This window comes from Vidua chalybeata, chromosome Z (genome assembly GCF_026979565.1).
Source record: "Vidua chalybeata isolate OUT-0048 chromosome Z, bVidCha1 merged haplotype, whole genome shotgun sequence".
NCBI classification, from domain to species: Eukaryota; Metazoa; Chordata; class Aves; order Passeriformes; family Viduidae; genus Vidua; species Vidua chalybeata.
This window is the reverse complement of record NC_071570.1, coordinates 29,074,363-29,092,486: the sequence shown is the minus strand read 5'-3', so window position 1 is coordinate 29,092,486 and position 18,124 is coordinate 29,074,363. Positions and strand designations below refer to the sequence as shown.

The 18,124-nt window shown below is 38.2% G+C and overlaps 1 protein-coding gene across 1 annotated transcript in view; it reads left to right on the top strand.

The window, feature by feature from the left end:
* Window positions 1-18,124, top strand: part of MAST4 (microtubule associated serine/threonine kinase family member 4) — a 291,265-nt gene that overhangs the window by 237,491 nt on the left and 35,650 nt on the right. The window contains exons 9-14 of the mRNA XM_053931385.1: window positions 266-423; window positions 1,599-1,674; window positions 3,083-3,292; window positions 6,422-6,523; window positions 11,133-11,265; window positions 17,535-17,602. Of these exons, the coding sequence (XP_053787360.1) occupies window positions 266-423; window positions 1,599-1,674; window positions 3,083-3,292; window positions 6,422-6,523; window positions 11,133-11,265; window positions 17,535-17,602 (747 nt within the window). The remainder of the gene's footprint in view (window positions 1-265; window positions 424-1,598; window positions 1,675-3,082; window positions 3,293-6,421; window positions 6,524-11,132; window positions 11,266-17,534; window positions 17,603-18,124) is intronic.

Sequence of the window (18,124 nt, the reverse complement as noted above, 5' to 3'; positions counted from 1 at the left end):
CATTAGGAAATTTAAATTTTTGAAATGCAGTATGTCTTCTGGAACTGAAGTGGTTCTTTTTTTTTAATATTTACTCTATACTTAGCTCATGAGTTGGAGAGTAATTATTTATTTTCTTCTTTAAATTGGTAGTCAGGCACGAGAAACAGTAACTATAATTTTTAACTTAAATTACATTATTCATTATTCATGAGTACCAAATATGGTATTGAAAATGGCCTTTTTTCACTCTGATGGAAGCTTGTGTTTTCTTGTGCTCTTGCAGTCATCCTGCTCATCCCAAGAGAAGCTACACCAGTTACCATACCAACCAACACCTGATGAGCTACATTTTTTGTCTAAACATTTCTGTACCACTGAGAGCATTGCCAGTGATAATAGGTGCAGGACGACTGCAATGCGCCCTCGGTCCCGAAGTCTCAGGTGAGTTTGTCTATCTGAAAACTGGGTTGGATCTAAATTCACATATTGTGGAGAGCATCATGGTGTTTTACATTGGGGATGTATACTGGTTTTGAAATGGCTGAAATACATATGTAACTGAGGCTGAATGAAGAATAGTCCTTTAAATATTTGCTCTGGTTTTGGTCATGACTTACTTCAGTGGTAAATATTGTTAAGATAGGTCTTAATGCGAAGGCAACTAACCTGCAGAGACTGTCTTGACGACTTAGTCATTAATGATATAAGTGTAGTGTTCCTTTTCTGAATCTATGTACCTCAGTATCTCAGTAGTAGCCTGTGAATGTCTGTAACAGACTGCCTGTATCAGTTCAAGGACTAACTGTTGTGATATCCGTGACAAAGTTTAGTGTTCAGTTTTGATCTTTAGGAATACCAGAAGCCAGATTTAGATTCACAGAATGATTTAAGTTGGAAGGGACCTTAAAGATTATCTCGTTTCAACCCCCCTGCTGTGGGCAGGGACATTTCCACTAGACCAGACAGATTGCATGGACCAGAATCACCAACACAGGAAATCTGTATTGAGATTTTTTTAAAGGGCTTTATAGTGGACAGTGAGGCTTGTGCTTTTTTTTTACAGGCACAGTGCTCCAGCTGTGTTTGACATGTGCATATATATGACATTATTTGTAGGAAGTTACTGCCTTTATCTGCTGGTCAGATTGAAAATAGATAGTTTTATATATTTTTTCAAATTATCCATTTAGAAAAACAAACAAAACTCAAACAAGCTCATTTTGTACTTCTTCACTTGCAGCTACCAGAGTTCTTGGTCAGATCTTGCTATTTGGGTTGTATCTAATCTTCAAAGGTACAGGTATAAGACCAGTTAAAAAGATCTCTGTTGCCTTTCTGAGGAAAAGATAATGTTCACAAAGCTTCATCTGCCTTGAAATACAGGTACAAACCAGGAGAATAAAATGGTTAGCAGTTAGATGTCAAGTACATTAACTAATCATGAGAACTTGAAGAGAAATAGCAGAAAAGAACCAAGTGTACTATTGATTGCAGACTGTACCTTTCCTGTGAAGTCTCTGCTGACTTTTTGTTGCAAATAAATCATACAAAAATAGAAGAACTAACTGTAGTTCATGCTGGGACAAATGTAAAGGGATAATTTGCTTTGCTTGCAGCCCTGGACGATCTCCTGCTTGCTGTGACAATGAAATAATTATGATGAACCATGTCTACAAAGAAAGGTTCCCAAAGGTAATGAATTATATTTAAGATACCCAGTATCTAAATTGTTAAGCAACATAGGTTCTAAGTAAGTGGTGCTTTTGTAATGGGAAGTAATGATCCAGCCCTGTAATGGCTTCCATTAAGCATCACTGAGCTGTTACTGCAATGATAAAATCACAATAAAGAAAACTCTGGCTGAGAACTGGACATTCATTTGTCAATGCTGCCAAACTGGTTTTGAAATTAATCATGCTGGTAAAATACTCTTCGGATTGGAATTTGATGATACATTGGATTTCAATAGGTGGTGTACTTGGGCAAATGCATACTGCATTAGTAAATCAAAACTAGTTTCCATTGCTAAGTCTTGAGAAGCATCTGTTGTGATATAACAGCAGATCCTTTGGTTAGTGCCATTTCTTCATTTTCCCAAGCTCTTGCTATATGCTTTACATACATGTATATGCATTGTATGCACTGATCTAATGCACTTAATAAGATCAGTACACAGATGTGGGAGTTTCACTGTGAGATAGGAAGACATTTTGCTCTCCTGTCCAGAGATCTTGAGACACAGATGAGTTCCTAGTGTGTGCAGCTTGAAGCTCTGTACTCTTGGTTGTTCCTAGGATTTTGGTTACCCCTGGAAAATAAAACAAGGTACTGTTCCTAAAACTTGAGTTGAAAAGGGAGGAACTTCTTGCATTTCTTCATATAAATATGAAGAAGGATCTGTCAAGATTTGCAGAGTAATTGAGCAATGATATGAAGTGTGAAGAGCTCACTCATCTTACTGTTTGAGATATGAACTAAGATGTGTGGGATTACTATATAATAATAATAATGATTCAAGGGGTCTTTTTTAAGCATCTGCAGTTCTGTGAGAACCAGACAGTTGGTTCTGTAAAACAAATGCATCTGGGAACCTGCAGACACGTTTGGCAGGGCCTGTGAGCCTGTGGTGCTTTTAATTAGTCAAATGAGCCCCATTCAAACTCTGCTCAGTGAAATATTTTTGTGGAATAACCTCTGTGAAAGTAGTGATTATATTCTGCTGTCTAGTATCTGCACTTTTAGCTGAAAAAAAGTAGACCCCTATGAGTTCTCTTTTTTTCTTTTTTATGTATTTCTACTTTGGCTTTGACTTAAAAGCTTTTTAGTTCTGTTAGTGATTATCACAAGATTAGCACACAGTTGATCACCATTGGCAGACAAAGTGGGAAACTGTAGTAGAACAACAAGGCTCTTGCTTTTCTGTACTGGTAACGTGGGGAAATGTCATCTGTCACTTTGTGTACTTGCCTTTTGGCTTCAGTCATTTCATGCATTCCAGCTAGGTAAATTCTTAGGCAGTATAGGAAATGTTCTAGAGTCAGAAAGGCTGTTAGCTTCATGTAGAGCTGATTTAATGTGTTGAACAACTACTTTTCTTTAGGCCACAGCTCAGATGGAAGAGAAGCTTCAGGACATTATAACAAATCATTCTCCAGAGAACACCCTTCCTCTGGCAGATGGAGTGCTCAGTTTTACCCACCATCAGATCACAGAACTGGCTCGAGATTGTTTGGATAAATCTCACCAGGGCCTCATCACATCACGATACTTCCTTGAATTACAGCAGAAGTTAGACAAATTGCTACAGGAGGTATGATCCATGAGACTGATGAGTGTTTGCCTGAAAAATTGTTTAAATCTGTTTGCCTGAGAGTTTTCTTGAACATTGTCTTGAATTACAACTGTTTATTCAAGTAGTTGTCAAAGTCGTATTCTTAAGATGCTTTAGTCTACATAATGACTCCTATGAAAACTATAAGGCACCCTGGCATTTTGGTCTGGTATAGATGGGTTGTAAAGATTCCAGAAACAACAGCATTATGTCCTGCAGTGCAAGTTGTAGATTGTTTACAAAAGTGTGTGCATAAGGCCCAGACAGGGCTGGCTATTCCATTTACTTTAAATAAAAGCGGTAACATACACACTTCCTTTTATCAACCCTACTGTGTTGAGAAAGCAGACAGCAACCTTTAGCTTTCCATTAGTGAGAGATTATTTATTATTTAATTATTTGCAACATTCCTCTCATAGCCAAAATGTTAACAGCAAATATGTCTTTTCTAAATGTGTTGAAACTTCCATAGAATAATCAGCTAAATGAATTAAGAAGAACTTGAAATTTGACAAACATGCTGTTACATAAGTTTCTGTGATTTATTAATGTATGATTTTCAAAATAATGAGTGCAACATGTAATGCACTCATTTATTTGTGTGGGATTTGATAGTATGTTATGAGTCAAAATTAACCTGATAGAGCAGCAGATTTGAAATTAATTCGAAATTCTTTCCAGCTGATATCTTAAGATGCCATGCCTTCTCAATTTGTTATTTGCTTTCTTTTAAATACACAAGCAGTTATGGTTGAGTTTTTGTGGGTTTTTTTGTTTGTTTGTTTGTTTTGTTTGTTTTGTGGGGGTTTTTGTGTGTGTTTTTTTTTTTTGGTGTTTTGTTTTTTTGTTGTTGTGGTTTTTTTTGTTTGTTTGTATTTGTTGTGTTTTCTTGGTTTTTGTTTTTCCTATGCTCCTTTTCTGTTAATTTCTATTCAGTAAATAGGATTTCTGGTACTCTACTGTTTTTTAAACTTTTTCTCTTCATACAGAAAACCAATATTTAAGACATCAATAAATTTATTCTGGATTGTTGTAACACTATTTTTTAAACACTGAAAATACTTAAATACTTAGAGTTTGCTTACTACTCAAGAGGAAGTTTTGAACCAGTAACCTTCTTATGAAATGATCATAGTTCTGCCATGCCAAAGTGCAGGCAGAATTGGCCAGTTGATAATGTCAGAATACCAGAAAATACGTCTAAGCCAGGATTCGCTGAACCACTGTTAACACTGTTGACAAAATATACCTTATATAACAATATATACCTTGACAATATATACCTTAAAATGGCTACACATTAAGTAGAGTTTAGAGTATGTGTTCACTAACACTTCTCCCAAAACCTGCTAAAAAAACATGCCACCACAATATTCTTCAACGGGCATATAAAGCACTGTTCAAAAAAAATCACCAAGCCACTCATTTTGTCATAATCTCTGAAGTAATAGTTTATAATGAATGAAAAAGATTCCTGTTCTGCAAAGACATTATGCCTCAAAAAATTCAGTCTTAACTTTTAAGTGCACTGCTTGCTTCTTGTTAATAGCATGCTATGACAGTATGAAAACATTTTCTTTACACAACTTTGTTACGAGCACTTAGTTTTGCTTTGGTTTCATGTGATTCATTTGTTGTTAATTCCCAGCTGCAGTCTTCAATAGAAAGCTGCATTTCCTGCTGCTCCTTGGCACTGTGCAGTTCCTTTAACTAGGGGAAGACCCTTGAGGTCAAAGCAGCTTGGTTCAGCCAGAAGTTTTGGAATTTTAAGGTCAAGTGGACCTGAATGCTTTCCTGTTTCATCCTCCTTAAATGTAATATATATTGAATCTTTTGTTTACTTAGGCACCTGAGTGTTCATAAAACTCTACAAAGCTGCTTTAAGTTTTGTTAGTGGTTAAAATAGGCAGGTGTTTTTTGCAAAAGAGTTTTATTTGGGCTCAGCTGATAATGTTTAGAATTATGCTTCTATCCAGTTAAGGTTCTTTTGAAACCTGTTGCAGACAGCTAGATGATGTTTGTGCCATTTCCTTTTTTTCCTTTTTTAAACTCTAGAAATTAATTCCTCTCATATATTTGTTGATTTTTAAAATTGTGGTACTTACACTAAGAGCAGTATGCGTAGCTTCCTATTTTCATAGAGTTTTTTTCAAAAATGTAATGTGTTATAGGAAAAGTACTTATTGGTCCGTAGTAATAATTTGTGTTAGTTTCTTAATTGTCTTTGTGGTTTTGAATAAGCAAGAGATGCTGAGAAACTTAAGTTTGTGAGTTCTACTGTTCCGAGCAAGGAAATGCTTTGATATTTAAAGCAAGGGCTATTAGTACATTCTAATCAGAAGGAGAATTATACAGTTTCTTTGCATTCACTAGCATCCTTAAATAATGTAAATTGTTCTTAGAGGGAAAGATTTAAAAGAAGCTTGAAATGCAGCTCAGACCATTGTGCAGATGTTGTCAAATCTTCTAGAAGTACATTTTCTGTATATATTCTTCTATAGCACTGTAGCACTTCCCCCTTTCTTTTGTAATCTTTGTAGAACTCAGTTTTTCATTGTACCTTTAGATGAAGCCTCTCTGCAAGTAGCAAGTACAGGTTTTTTATATGTATATATGCATATAAATTGTCATTTTCCCGTGACTGACCAAAAGACAGTATTAATTTGGGAGAGATGTTGCTTATATCTGTTACTATTATTTATGTTAGTTTTCATTTCGGCCTAATAGTGTTAACAAATTGAGGCACAACCTGCACATATAGATCTCTGTTGATCCGTATTGATACATTGTATCCATTTGCAAAACTGGTGGTAATAATACTGTGTAAGCTAAAGAAATAAGAAAAAAAAAAAGAAATAGGTATTTGTTGTCTGTTGTAGGCACTTTTGTTGTTACAGTTAGAGTTGTTAGAGTTTTAAAGCTCGGATTATTTGAACAGAAGTTACAGTGTTTCTCAGATATTTGTTATCTCTGCTGGCATCTTGAATTTGATGCACGGCTTGTATCAAGTACATGCTTCAAATCCTAGAGATGTCCTAAATATCACTGCTTTCCTAAGAGTGCATTGAACGTGATTTGGTTTAATGTGACTTTATTTTTATCTTTTAGGCGCAAGAGCGATCAGAGAGTGGAGAAATGGCATTTATTAAACAACTTGTTCGAAAAATCTTGATAGTTATTGCTCGTCCTGCTCGCTTACTGGAATGCCTGGTAAGGTCATGCTTAATATGTTTTCACTTAGTGTTTTTCACTTAGTAGTGCAGGCAGTTCTCTGATTTAGTATTCAAGGCTCTTTACAACTGATTTTTGGAACATGTCAAACAGTGTGGTGAGGCTTCATTGTGTGTGAAATCCTTTCCACTTCTGTTATTGGATATAGTATACTGGCAGGACCCTCCTGCAGTTTTGTTTGATTCCCTGCTATTGCAGATACTATGGTATAGAATCCCTTTCATCAGCTGAGGAAGCTGCTGTTTAAAACCAGTTGGCTTTTTCTGTTGTTTTGTTAGACTTCTCTATTTCTTGGGAAGACTGTTCTGGAATTGTTATTGCTTGGTGGTTTTCTCATTTCTTAACAGTTTCATAATTTTGTTGCACTTAACAGCTGCCAGAACTATAAACAGCTTGAGGTCAGCTCTGCAGTACCTGATCTGGTGATAAAATCAGCAGAGGGATTAGGCTGTCTGGATACACAGGTAGTTGGTGTTATACTGGGGACCAGAGGAGCAGAAGAATTGATTTATTTATGCATGAGCATAACAGCGATGTTGCCAGACTGGATTAGTTTGTATGTGCCGTGTGGGTGTGTTTCTCCTTTTCTTGCCCATGCTGTGGGAGCTGGGATGGCTCAGGTGCAGGAAGTTGCTCCTACACACAGTCTGCTTCAGTTGTTCAGTTGAACTAATAAACACTTGCAGAACACAGTGTACACAGGAGGATGGTGTAGACACCCAAATACCATGCCAGAGCCAGCCTGAGTCCAAAAGGCCTGGCAGGCAGCCTGAGCTGATTTTGAGCCACTCTGCTTGCCAATATAACATCACTGTTGATGCTGCATACAGCTATTTGAGGCTGGCAGGCCTTAGGTGGAAGCCAGCCGGCTGCTAGACTCAAGTTATGCCTGAAATTGTCATAACTGCATTTGCGTCACACTGAATCTGAGCTAGTACACGAGCTAGTAAGTCTTTCCAACCTGATTTTGGCTTTGTGTTGAATGCCTTCATCTGTGGCACTGTTAATCCATACCTTGCCTCATTCAGCCATGGACATTTTGAGAGCTGCCTTTATTTTGGTTTTGAAACACCAAGTCTCAGTGTTCCCAGTTGCTTTTTTCATTCGTGATTTGCAGTTCAGAAAGAATCTAAAAATAAGATATGTGCTCTGAATTAGCATGAAAGAGATGTGAGATGTTTAAAAAAAAAACAACCAAAACAAACAAAAAGGAAGGCTTTAGAGATAAGAACATCTTAGCATGTCCTGCTTCTGCCATTGAATCCAAACTTGTTTTACTTCTTCTCCCTGAGAAGTTCATTCCATGTCTAGTGTGTTGTTCCCTGCTCTGTTTACAGGGTTTATATGTTTCTCCACATCATCCAGTTTCTCATAGCCTTGTTTTTCCATTTCTGGTTTGCATCCTTCTCTGTTACCATACGTGCAGAAATGCTCTTAACTACATATTGTAGGCAGTCAGATCAAGACTTGTTAATAACACTTTACATCCTTCCATTACAGGCTTGCTAGCTTTCTCCCATCAACCCTTGCTCCCAGCATCATCATTCTGTGTGAGCTTTCTAATTGAGGTGCTGGAGTGCATCCAGTGAAGGGCAGCAAGACTCATGAAGGGTCTAGAAAATGTGTCTAGTAACAGCTGAGGGAGCTGGGTTTGTTTAGTCTCAAGAAGAGGGCACCTTATCACTCTTACAGCTCCCTGAAAGTAAGGTGCCAGGTGGGAGCTGGTCTCTCCTACGGTGCCTGCAGTACTACAGGAAATAGCCTTAAACTGAGACAGGGGAGATTCAGATTACATATTTGAAAATTTTTTTCCCCTGTTAGAGTGGTCAGGCATTGGAATAGGTTGTATAGGAGGTGGTGGAGTTACCTGGAGGTGTTCAAGAGGTGTTTGGATCTCATGCTGGATGATGGTTCAGTGGTTTAGAGGTTACAGTGGTGGTGCTGGGTAGATGATTGGACTGAATTATCTTAAAGATTTCTTTGAACCATGATGATTCTGTGGTTCCAATTCAAGTTCTCTCTCGGTGGTCTATTTGCCTATTAGCTTAATCTCCCTAAGTGCTAAATTTTAATGGAAGCTAGTCACTCTGTTCATTTAGTTCTCACTTTCTGCCACCAGGATTTTATCCTAGGCTACTTGCTCTGCCATATCTTTCAAGTAGAGTGATGTGCATCCTGCACCCCTCTTTTTGCTGGGCATGCTGTTATGAGTGGAAGAACAGTGGTGCAAAGTCCAGATGTGACTGTGTCTCATAATTGAGTTTCAGAGCAGCAGGCAGGGAAAGCCAACACAGCTTGCTTCTAGTGTTCTCACTTAAAACAGGATCTTCAGGAGGCTTAAACTGGATTGTGACAACCCTGGATTGTATGTTTCTACATATACAGGTAGCTTGAACAAATTTAGGTGTATAGTCATACAACAGTACATTTTTCACGCAAGAAGATGTTAAACCTAGATCATAAACATAATTGTAAACTTAAAGAAACAGTATTTTTTTTTTCTGTAGCATCTCTCTGGTAGCTTCTGAATATTACTGTGTGGTATTTTATAATATCTATCTGAAATAGATACTAGGTGTGGAAAACTTCACCCTCTGTAAGGAAGTTCATAAAATCTTAGGAAAAAATTCCAGCTTTGTGGTCATCAGACACTTCAGATACCATGCAGTAAAGCTGTCAGTTTTCTGATGGTAGTCTTGTCTCAGGTGCTCATAGCATGTGAAATCCTATTTTACTTTTACTTGATAATCATATGAATAAAGGTTTTACATAAAGTTTCATATGTCGTAAGAGCTACTGCCAATTATTTAAATATTTTTTCTCCATTTGTACATGGAAAATTAAATGCAGAGTTGGAAGTGAAGATCAGAAAATAAATTAATTGCTTCTCATTATTCGGACCTGTATATATATGTATGTGTCTTCAGAGAGTTGTACACACAAACACACACACACACTCGTATGATTAAATTACCTGTTTTGAAATTGCCTTGTCTTGCTAGTAAGTGGAGGAGAAGCTGTATATCTGTCACTGCAGCAGGTCAGGAGATGGGAATGTTTTCATTACAAAAGTAAATAGAAATCTTGGCACACAATATCATGCTGTTGGCTGCTTTAGTGCCAAGGAGTAACATATAAGAGATACAGCTGGGGATGGCATGTAAGATGAGGAGAGTAAGACTGAAATAGCATGTACTGTTTAGTTATTGGTTCAGATTTTTGGGCAGGTTTGCATCATCCTGTGACTTTGGGCTAAAGTAAGGCGGCTTGGACAGCTGATGGGTTTGTGGTTAAGTCTTTTGCAGTAGGTTGTACATGATGACTGTTTCATGACACATGTAAAACTAATATTGTTTCCATAAGACTGAAAATTCTAAAGATATTTTATTTCAGACATGCTGAAACTCCTCCTTTTAGCTGCAGCAGTTTTGATGCTTGCAAAATGAAGCATGGTATCAAATTTCTCAAGCTGCCTTCTTGGTCGGGATGTTGACTTTCCAAGGCCTGAGTAGCCTGAGGATCTAGGACAGGACCCTTATGACTCAACATGTAGTCTGAAATGCCATGGAGTTATGTTTGGCTGCAAAACGCTCAGAAAATTAGCTATCTCGGCAGTCTGCCTGGCTTCTACAAGTATTTGTGACAGAGCTGACCTACTGGAGGAAAAAGTCTATTTTGTTACCTTAATGACTGATGCCTATCACTCTGTTAAGGATTGTACCTATAGGCACCAACACCTTGGAAGGATGCAATAACCATGAGCAGATGTTTTGGTATGAATTCATGCCAGTAGAGAGAAAAATTGTTTTTAAAAATCCCACTCACATTGCTTTAATAATCTTCTTTGCTCCTTTCAATGTATCTTTTTATACTCTATAAAGGTAGTAAAATAAATGTATTTCCAATGGACTTGGGCATAGGTAGCATTTTGAGTTTCTATTTTTTTTGTTCATTTGTGTTCCTTGTTGAAGCTTACCTTTTTGGTATGCTAAAAATGATAGTTGTAATATATTTAGTTCCCACAGGAGAATGTTTAATTTCTGAATTTGAAACAACTGGATCAATGAAGCTCAGATTTTTTAAATCAAGTTCCAATTTTATCTTCATTCTAAAGTTAGTGATATTTTAAATGGTATTTTCCATAAAACACAGCGCATATATACTGATTAGAAATACTTGAAATTAATACTGCAGAAGTAAAAAGTGTAGTGTAATATATTTACATAGTTCTAGTGGATTTTTATAAGTGAACACATGCAGGGAGATAGACTTCTCTCTTTGAAATCTTATTTTTGCTGCTTATAGGTAATTTCGCTCAGTATTACACGAAGTTTTGATGGCAAAGAACATAATATTTATATAAAGTATTGCTCTAAAATAGTGAAATGCAATTCTGTTGCTTACATCATGTTACACTGTATAAGAATCGGACTAGATTAATAGACTACTAGTAGTGGAAAAAAGAGGTATTGTTTTTAGTAGGAACATGCCATAGATGTAGAGTTAGGAGAAGCAAAGGAGCTTTTTATGTTAGACCCTAAGGAACCAGTTTCAACAGAGAAAATGATGATGATTATTTTTCCTCTAGGAATTTGATCCTGAAGAGTTTTACTATCTTTTGGAAGCAGCTGAAGGCCATGCTAAAGAGGGGCAAGGCATTAAAACAGACATCCCTCGATACATTATTAGCCAGCTGGGCTTAAATAAAGATCCTCTGGAAGGTAAGTGAATCTCCCAGTATAGGTTTCTAGGTTCTTCCTTCTCAATGTGTGTTCTATCATTCTGATAAACTGTATGTACCTGAAAACGGTCAAGATAAAGATGGTAGCAGAGCAAGCATTTTCTGACTTGCACTGTACGCTCACAAGCTCAAACACCTTTAAAAGGCCATCTCTTCTGAACAGGATTTTTTATTTTGCAAATATCATTCACAAATAGTATCAATGATACTACTCATCTTCTTCCAGCCTGACAATGCAACTTCCTCTTTGCTGCTCTAGCTGAAATTTACTGGGATAATTTGATGGTGACTGTTACCTAAGCACAGTTATAAAGAGCCCTTGGTTGAGCTGTTGTTTGTCTTTCAATGCTCCCAGGTTCCTTCATCTTGGTGTCTCTGAGAAGACTATCCCATTAATTTTCTGTGTAATTTGAGTCCATGCTGAGTCTCATTTGAGTCTCCCTTTTGTAGGGAGAACTTAGGTTCCAGTGGAGTTATTGTCACTGCAGAATTTTTCTTTACTGTGAGAGTGGTGAGACACTGGAACATGTTGCCCGAAGAAGTGGTGGGTGCCCCATCCTTGGAAATGTTTAAGACTGGATGGAATGAGGCTCTGAGCAATGTGGTCTAGCAAAAGGTGACACTAGGGGGGTTCCATGGGGCTCCACCTTAGGCTCTGTTCTCTTCAATATCTTCAGAATTACTGGGCGCAAGACTGGGAGGGATTCTAAGACAGGTCACAGATGATACAAAACTGGGAGAAACTGTTGACTCAAAGGCAGAGAGGCCCTCCAGAGAGACCTTGACAAATTAGAGGGCTGGGCAATCATCAACCATATGAAATTGGTTGATGGTTTCTCTCAACAGGATAAAGTGCCAGATTCTGCACCGGGGCTCGGGCAGCCCTGGATGTACAGACAGAATAGGGAATGAGAGGCTGGAGAGCAGTGACATGGAAAGGGCCCTGGGGTTCTGGTCCATGGCAAGTTGAACATGAGCCAGCAGTACCCTGGCAGCCAGGAGGGCCAAGGCTGTCCTGGGGGCATCAGGGACAGTATCACAGCCAGGCAAAGAAGGGGATTGTCCTGCTCTGCTCTGCTCTGGGGCAGCCTCACCTCGAGTGCTGGGGGCAGCTCTGGGTGCCACAGCATAAGAAGGACGGTACTGGAGAGTGTCCAGCAAGGACATGGAGGCAGTGAAGGGCCTTGAGGGGAAGCTGTATGAGGAGAGGCTGAGGTCACTTGGTCTGTTCAGCCTGGAGGAGACTGAGAGGAGATCCCATTGCAGTTACAACTTCCTCACAAGGGAAAGTAGAAGGACAGATACTGATGTAGTGACCAGTGACAGGATCTGTCTGAAGGAAATGGCCTGAAGTTGTGTCGGCGGGGGAGTTAAGTTGGATATCAGGAAAAGGGTTTGTCACCTGGAAGGTGGCTGGGCACTGGAACAGGCTCCCCAGGGAAGTGGTCACAGCACCAGCTTGATGGAGTTCAAGAAGCATTGAACAAGGCTCTCAGGCACATGATGTGACTCTTGGGGGTGATCCTGTGCAGGGCCAGGAGCAGGACTTCATCATACTTTTGTGTCCCTTCCAACTCAGCAGATACTGTGATCCTGTGTCCCAGCCTCTGGTGGAAGTCTTAGAACAAGATGATCTTCAAGATAGTTTCTAACCCAAGGCATTCTATGGTTCTTTGAAGGACAGCATTGAAAAAACTAAAATTACTTCTCTATCCTAGCCAGATCACCTTCTTTGCCACCCTGAGACCAGGTTCTAACAATGGTGACAAATAGAAATCAGTTCATTGTATTCAGTGCTGATTCTGCAATTTGGAAGAAATTAGCAGAAATGCCATAATGGAAAAATGGTCCTAGCTGGTGCCAGTTAGCTTGTCTACTGTGTTATCAACCAGGACCCAGAAAGGCCTTGATAACAAAGAATCCTAGCAAAAAACTATGACAAACCTTTTTTTTTTTTTGCTAGCTTTCATGATGTAAAATCACATGTTGTTAAATCAAGAAGTAGTATATTGTGTTTTAAAACCCTTCTGCTGAACTAAAGCAGAAGTTCAGCACTGCCAGTTGTGTCAGGAATTTGGTTAGCTCTAATTCAGTTAGATTGAGTATTGTTGCTGATGACATTAATGTTATATTAACAGACCTAAAGAAAGACAAACCTATTATTAGTCCACTTCCTACCTTCCTCATCCAAATTTAGTAATATTTTTTGTCTGTGATACAGATTAACATCTTTGATGCTTTTTGTTTATATTTGGACTGCAGCAAAGGAAGCCAGACAAATTGGGAAAATATACATAAATACTTTTTTCCCTTTGGTTTTAAAAACATCAAGAAGTATTGAAATTCTCTGCAAGATAAAGCATTGTCTTCTGGATTTGGTGAGCTGTTGGTCTGTCCTAAACTGACAATTCATCAATTCTTCACTGATCAAGTATGCAAGATTTAATTTGGAGCGTGGGTTGAGAGCTTTGTATTATTGACTCTGGTTCTGCCAGTTGAACCTTATCTTTCTCATTGACTCTTCCTGGCCACTTGGATAAAAGTAGTCAAGAACCTGTTACTACCCATGTTTAATAACAACTTTGAATTTTTTTTGGACAGTTTGTGGTAAGAGAGGTCTAGAAACAAATGCCCATATATAAATAAGGAATCCTCCTTCCTTTAACTGAGTATTTGTTTTATGGGAGCATACTTCATCTAAGACACATCTTACTGTATTTCATAAATGGAGTATTAATGAATATAACGAACTTCGACACATTCAGATGATAATTGAAATGTTTGGTTTTTTTTTTTTTTTGAAGGAAGAAATGGTCTGTGTGGTTTGCTAGTAAATACTGAGGGGTGTATAACATATGGACTACTGATTTTTGTTTCAGTTGGAGATTTGAGCAATTGAATTATTTAGTGTTTTGTTTTAAAGATTAATGTATATGAGTATTTGTAATAGGTAATTTAGGCCATCTGATTTGTGTTAATGCTTTCCTCCCACACTCCAAAAAAAGTAATATTTATAAGCAGTATAAATCACTGTGCAATGACTTCTTAAATGATCTAGTTTTAACGTTAATGGGTGTCTATATATATAGGGATGCAACTTAAGCAAAAATGAAATACGGGCACTATGGGTTTGTGCCCTGGAATTAATGGGAGCACTGTATTCATTACTGTAAAAATATTATGGGAAGATCATCTGTTGCATCCCGGAGTTTGGGTTTAGATTAGGGTTTTTAATTTATGTTAAAATAAGTCAAGTGCTGTAATCCCGCGTTTTCCCCGTGTTGTCCCCCCCCGCGGTTTCTGGCCCCATGTTGCCTGTTGCCGGATCTTACCCCTGTGCCGCTCCTGTAACCACCCTGCTGTCCGGCCCCGGGAAACCCCGTGCCTGCCGCCCCAATCCACACGGTCCCGCTCAGCCTGAGGCTCTGTGCCCGCCCCTGCGGGGTTCTCTGGTTGGTCGCTGTTGCTGGCGTCACCGCCACGGCAGCTGCCCCTATTGGCCGGCAGGCTGTGGATCCTCTCGCCCCGCCCCTCCATAAAGCCCTATCCCGCCGGCACCCAGACGCCATTTTCTCCCATGCGAGTGCCGGGAGCGGTCGCGTCTTTCCATCGAACCGCGCCACGTGACCAATAAACCGTTCCTGCCAAGCACGGAGTAAATGGACAAATTCCTTACCTCTTTGCCGGGTCCCTAGCACACAGTAACAGAGGCTGGCCAGCCCACGCGCCCGAGACACGGAGCCGTGTCCGGGAACCCGCGGCAGAAAACCCCGGCAGCACGTGGAAGCTACGCCACAGCTGGGCTCCCAAGAGCCGCGTGCAGCCGGGGAAAGCGAAAACCCACGCCGCAATCATCCTCAAGAATTTTAAAGCCCTTTTATGTAAAAATAGAAGATTTTTAAAAAGCAGAACCAAGTTTTTCAAAACAAAAAAAGTGCACCTTAGTAGCACTACTTACTTATCCTGTAACACAGAATTATATTTTCAACCCAGATGTTAAGTTTGTCTTCAGTGTTCATAAATGTTCTTGCAAAGGACTCTCTTCTATCTGCAGGGAAAAGCAACCTACTTTAGATCTTTCTCTACCTGCCTCCTATGTTTGCTATCATAACTGTAGTGTCCTTTCTTTGAGTGAAATGATGCTTGTATTATTTGGAGATAATGCTAGATAAATTTATACTATACTGAAAGCAATACCACGACAGATTCATCACTTGGCAAAGAGTGGTGGCTGCATTTCTGAAGAGTTCCTTGGGAGAAATTTTTCCCCATGTTTTTTAAATTACCATCTTTACCTTTTTGAATCATGAGTCTTCAGAAAAGGTTTAAATCAATGGAAGAAAAAGGAGAGATGTTTAATGGTATTTAAATGAGTTTGAAAAATCTCTTCAGGCACTGCAAAATGGTCCCATAGCTCCCTGTTTTGAAAGCTGACTTTTGGTTCCATCCCATTAGTACCTACTGCTTGCAAATAATATGGATTTCTCAGTTAATGGTTATTTTGCAGAAGTTTTGTTTCAAAAAGGATTACTTTAATTTACTATATATGAAAGTAATTTCAGTTGAGAAGGCTGTCAAAGTATATTATTCCAGCTAGCTTGGTTCTCGTCTGTACAATAAAGATTTCATTAACACTTCTATTCTAAAACCTCCATGTTCACAAAACCATAATTTTAGATTGGAAAATCCACTTCAGGTTCAACCTGTATAATTTTTTTCCTTCAAGATTTTGTTTGTTCTAGTAGGATATTTTTCACTGTTTATTGACTTAATTTTTGGAATATTTTTTTAGCTTCTTTAACACTTGAAAGATCTGTTTGGATTTTGAAATGACATTCTAATTTCTTCTGTTTCTTACAGTTACCACATGTTTTGGTTTGTATGGTAGTTACAAATGAGAGTTACTCCTTAAATCTTTAGCTGTTCCAACAGAAAATTATGTATGTGGTTAATTTGCTTTTAAAAATTTCAGTAAGTTTGCAGAGCATTTCACTTGTAATAATAATTTATTTTTATATAGAAAAATCCAATTTAGGTATTCTGTGTGAATATTCAGTTATATTTTGTAGTCATAAATTCAGTTAGCAGTCCTGAGATAAAAACTAATTTTGCAAATTTTAGATGGTCTTATTTCTGATTCCCAGCACGTAATTGTGATAAAATTTGCATCTTTGGCTATGTAGGATATATAATTAAATATAATATAAATTAATATTATGGTTGCTGGGGTCTTTTAGTGACTGGCTGTCCTGTTTGGCTTTTTTTACCCAGATGAATTCTTGGTTACTACCCACCCTGAAGAACAGGCTGGGCTTAGGAGCTCTGCAGCATAGGTTGACCCTGGCAGGGACAATCTGATAGAGTTGTAGGCTCCTAAAATCTTACTTTCTCAGAGAATTCATCTGTGTTAGTGACTCTGTAAATGATAAGCTTCCATGGAAATGGCTTTTAGCTTGTTCTGGTAGGCTTATCAGCATTTCTTTGTAGAAGAAGCAAACTATTTAGAGTCCATCTTAGGTCTAAACTAGAAGCTTTTGCTGAAACCGTGAAGGATGGGGCCTACTGTTAACCCCTCAGAGGCTGAGATCCTCAGGAGTTTTAGCAGATTAGTGCTGTCTTCCCTTAGCTCTCAGTTTGCACACAGCTCTTGGAATTCCCAGGTCTCAGTAGTGAAAACAGTACTGCTCTTCACTGCTCTTCATTGCTTTATGGCTAATCTTCATTGCTTCAGTGGAAGATTATTACATAGCCACTGAATAGCAAGTCTTCATTTACTGAGTGGATTTTTTAATATATGCTTGGAGATGCCCTTAAAGTTATTTGTTATTTGTTATTTGATGCCCTGAAAGTTATTTGTTATTTGCTATTTGTTATTTGAAAGTTATTGGGTGCAGTAGTGGTTTTGTTTTGTCTGTTTGGTTTTTTTTTTTTTTTTTGGTTTGGTTTGGGTTTTTGTTTGTTTGTTTGTTTTGGTTTTTGTTTTGTTTTGGTTTTTTTGGGTTTTTTTTTTTGTTTTTTTTTTGGTGGGGTTTTTGGTTTGGTTGGTTTTTTTGGGGGTTGTTTTGTTGGGTTTGTTTGTTTGTTTTTTGTTTTGTTTGTTTTCAATTTTTGGGGGGTTTTGGTATTTAAATTTTTTTAAATTTTCTATTAAATATTCCAAAAAGATGTCACTTCTCACGTTTTCTGTGCTTCATTTAGTTTTGTATTTTCCATAGTTTAAAATTTTAAGATTTTAATTTTTCTTTCCAGAAATAGCTCAGCTAGCTAATTGTGACAGTGGGACAGCAGAACCTTTGGAAGCGGATGAATCAATAAATGTAAGCTTCCCTGTTATGTTGTTGCTTTTGCTGAATGTGAACAAGGAAAATCTGGTGTGTTCTCCCAACCCTGCCTGTTCTGTTTTCTCCTGGTATGTGTGAACAGATTGATTAACTTGGTTAATACTCACACTAACTCTGTGAAGCTCTTCAGACAGAAGGCTTTCAAAAGGTCTAACCAAGCTTTCTACCTATTTTCCTAGACATCTCAGTGTCTTCATCTTCCACAGAGTTAGTGTTTACTATATGGCAATAACTTTACCACAAAATCCACCCTTACTTTCTTTTTTTCTATTCAGTCAATGTATTCCTTTTTCTTTTAGAAGTATTGGTAAGCTGTCTAATAAAATAATGTATTTTAAAGAGATTTTAAAACAATCCATTCACAGAGGCAGCTAATGATCAAATTGAGAGATTCTGAACAGATCCAGTGAAGGGACAAGGAAGAAATGAGTATACTAGCAAAGAGCCTGGATTCGGGAAGTTAGTTTACAGTTGGAAGGGTTGTGCATCATTCTTCTG